This window comes from Limulus polyphemus, unplaced genomic scaffold (genome assembly GCF_000517525.1).
Source record: "Limulus polyphemus unplaced genomic scaffold, Limulus_polyphemus-2.1.2 Scaffold2535, whole genome shotgun sequence".
Lineage (NCBI taxonomy): Eukaryota > Metazoa > Arthropoda > Merostomata > Xiphosura > Limulidae > Limulus > Limulus polyphemus.
Genome location: NW_013668145.1, coordinates 34,641 through 38,220, shown reverse-complemented (window position 1 = coordinate 38,220; position 3,580 = coordinate 34,641). Strand labels below are relative to the sequence as shown.

The window sequence follows — 3,580 nt, the reverse complement described above, 5'->3', positions numbered from 1 at the left end:
GTGTACATTATTTTGTTGGTAGTTATATTTTAGTATTGTTAAGAAACCTACACAAATGTGTACATAATATTATTGGTAGTTATATTTTAGTATTGTTAAGAAACCTTAGGTTTCTTAACAATACTAAAATATAACTTCCAACAAAATTATGTACACACTTGTGTAAGTTTCTTAACAATGCTAAAATATAACTACCAACAATATTATGTACCCATTTGTGTAGGTTTCTTAACAAAACTAAAATATAACTATCAATAATATTATGTACACATTTGTGTACACAAGTGTGTACATTATTTTGTTGGTAGTTATATTTTAGTATTGTTAAGAAACCTACACAAATGTTTACATAATATTGTTGGTAGTTATATTTTAGTTCTTTTGGACAGTCACTCAAATGTTTCTATTATTACTTTTGTTAGTTGTATTTTAGTTTTCTTGCTAAATTTTCGTGACGTGATCATTTATTGTAAAGCATAAAGTTACACGATGGGTTATCTGTGTTCTACCCATTGTGGGTATTGAAACCCAATCATGGATGGCAGATACATTTTATATATTGTAGGAAACTAAGGAAATGAGTTTCTTGCATAGGTAGCAGCTATATTTTAATAGTTTTGGCGGATATAAACGTATTTCTAGTTTTCTTTTTAGTAGTTGTATTATACTTCCTTTATTGACGCTTGTTTCTAGTTTTATTGATACGAACATTATAATACTTTGAGGGATTTACGCAAGTGTGTTTAGCAGTGTTGCTAGTAATATTGGGGTATTTTTAACAAATTTTGTTGATTACAGAATAATGTTGTAAACGATTCTATACAAGTGTATTTCATGGTCTTTTTACTTGTTATGTTATATACCTTTTAGATAGTCTCTATAGCTCATGGAGGTATGTTTTAGTACTGTTTCTAGTTAAATTATGATACTCCTACCTGGTTTATAAAGTAGTTTTCTAGCACTTGTTAGTTAAAGTGTAGAATTTTTGACAAATCTGAAGAGGTGTTATTAGCATTGTTATTGTAGTTACATTATTCTGACAAAACCTGCATGTTTCTAATATTACTAGTAGTTGTAGTAAAAAAATATCAAATGGCAGGTTTTGTGACACCCAGTTTAACAAAGATCATTCAAAAGTTGGTCACGCTTATCCTCAAAAACCAAGCCATTTTATGGAAGTGTCACTCTTAAAAAATCCTTGAAATTTTTGGTATATTTGTACAATTTCGTACTGATTATTTTTTGACGTGTTTTACTTTATAATAATCTTTTTTGTAGATAAAAATACTTAAAACAATTTTCCTAACAACAGTATGGATAATACTATACTTAATAAAAATAGCTGGTTGACATGGAAGTTGCTTAGATTTCTGAATTTCGAACTTTGACATGTTAATATGTTATTTCAGTAATAAATCTCGAAAGAAATGTCATCGTTTTTGTTTTGATTTTGTTTTAACTGATAGAGAATTGTTTCAATAATTTATTTTAGATAAGCCATTCTTTCGCAAGCTGATTACCATCACCCTCTTTCATCCACTTCATTGCTGCTTTGGTATTCAAGACACAGCACAACTGTTCCGCTTCCGTGTAGGCTTCCCCTTCATAGTTGCCGATAGGGCGTTTACCGGAAGTGACGCTCTTCGCCGCCCTTTCGGGAGAGGAGGAGTGGAACTTGGTTTATCCAAACGAGCCTGCAGAAACAGTTCCTTGAAAATACTCGTTACATTTTGATTAATCTTGGCTGAGCATTCGACGAAGCCATGCTCCCAGTCAATACATGCCATCGTCTCTGCCAGCTCTTTCTTCACAACACGCTTTTCTTCTAAGTCGCATTTATTGCCAACCACCACAATCGGAACAGATGGTGGTCTTGTTTCTAGAATTAGTTCCCTTAATCGAGCGATTTCTTCAAAAGATTCATTATTGTCTATTGAATAAACCAGCATGAAAGCATCTGCTGAGCTAATAGCTAGCCGACGCATTGCAGGAAACTCGTAACTCCCGCTGGTATCTAGGATATTCAACTTTATAATATTGCCACCTACCTCATACTCGGTGCTATGAAGCTCTTCTAAAGTCGGCGTGTAATTGGAAATGAACTTGTCATTTAGAAATTGGTTGATAATTGAAGTTTTACCGACCTTAATTCCTCCCATCACAATCAGTCGGTAATGGTCTTTAGTGAGATGGACATCATCTTCATGGTTGACCGAAGCAGCACGTGCCAACTGACCACGTGAAGGACCAGGCATTTTTAATCCTTGGTTATACTGTAAAGAAGAACTCCTTCGTCTTGGTACACTTTGTGGGAGACTAACCCTTTCTTTTTCTCCGTCTTTTGCCAACGCCACCTGAAAAAAAAAGTCGATGGCGTTAAACAAAATGATACTTTTTAAATATATAACTCATCTCTTAAGGTAGATGCATAAATATTAAGAAACAAAAAAATATTTATTCTTAGAAATTGTTTTGAGATCTATCAAGTAGAAGTTTTTGCTTCGTTTTTTTACAAACATATTCTGGTTTTTGTTCCGATAACAGAGATTAGAAGTCTTTAAGAATGATTTGTAACGAGATTTGTAATATAATCACACATATGTATTTTATTTAAATACCTTCGATTCATTACATAAATCGAAAGGGGAGGGAAGCAGCGAGTTATCAGTGAGATTGCTATAATGTTAAAATTATTCGACAACAGAAGTAAGCCGGTTTCAAGGCGCTAATGCTTTTTATGTGTTTTATGTACTTTACGTTAGCAAAGTTCATATTATTGAGCTTTCGCTAGTTAATATGTAACCTTTTTCAAAGTCCGAAGCAGATACGTTTTCGACGATATAAAAACATATATACATGTTAGCCCTAAATTTATCCTGTCACTAAAAGTTCCCATTTATAACATTACAAACTCACGCACTTCTAAATAGAACTTTCATGAACTTAGAGAAAACTTCAAATTTTATAGTTCGAAACAGTACTATAGAAACCATATAGAAAGCGAAAGATCCAGAAGTATATTTAAAGATCATAAAGATCTCACAGGAAAACAGATAGACCCTAAGTTATTACAAGTGTAAACAAATCTTTAAGTACAAAAATTAAGAAGTAGGGATGGGAGCACCAAAAAGTAAGGAAATAGGTAGGAATGGGCGAGATAACATTACAACACTTGGTGGTTTTTGACTAGGTGCAACCTCAAAGTGGGTGTGGCCATTGTTCCACCCATTTCTACTTTGTATGCTTTTTGTAACTTAGTAATTGTTTAAATTAAGTGAAAGGCATGTATAGCTAAGTTTCCATGTTGTAAACTTCGTTTCAACAACCAATTACAGATACGCAAATGTAATCAAATTACATTACCCTAACAAAATGCATGACATCACAAGGGAGGTGTTTGATGTCGGAAGTGAGACAGACAGCTTATACTTATGGGAGACATTATAGCTATCTGACTGGTGAGGAGCTAATAGAATAGTTTCAAAACCGCTGATTTTTGAAATTTGTTGAATATTTAGAAAGTATTAACTACTGATAAAACTAAATTCAAATCTATAAATGGATTAAAGTTCAAAGTAAA

The 3,580-nt window shown here is 32.8% G+C and overlaps 1 protein-coding gene across 1 annotated transcript; it reads right to left on the bottom strand.

The window, feature by feature from the left end:
• Positions 1-6: 6 nt before the first annotated feature.
• LOC106467229 (GTP-binding protein Di-Ras2-like) lies at positions 7-2,350 on the bottom strand. The gene is made up of 2 exons (XM_022395364.1): positions 334-2,350; positions 7-104 (listed from the first exon to the last, which is right to left on the bottom strand). Exon 1 carries the CDS (start codon positions 2,253-2,255, stop codon positions 1,560-1,562), a length of 696 nt encoding a protein of 231 aa, XP_022251072.1. The 5' UTR covers positions 2,256-2,350; the 3' UTR covers positions 7-104; positions 334-1,559.
• Positions 2,351-3,580: the final 1,230 nt, after the last annotated feature.

What these genes read in the sequence shown, in the direction of transcription:
- LOC106467229 (XM_022395364.1), bottom strand. Translation starts at nt 2,255, where the DNA reads ATGCCTGGTCCTTCACGTGGTCAGTTGGCACGTGCTGCTTCGGTCAAC.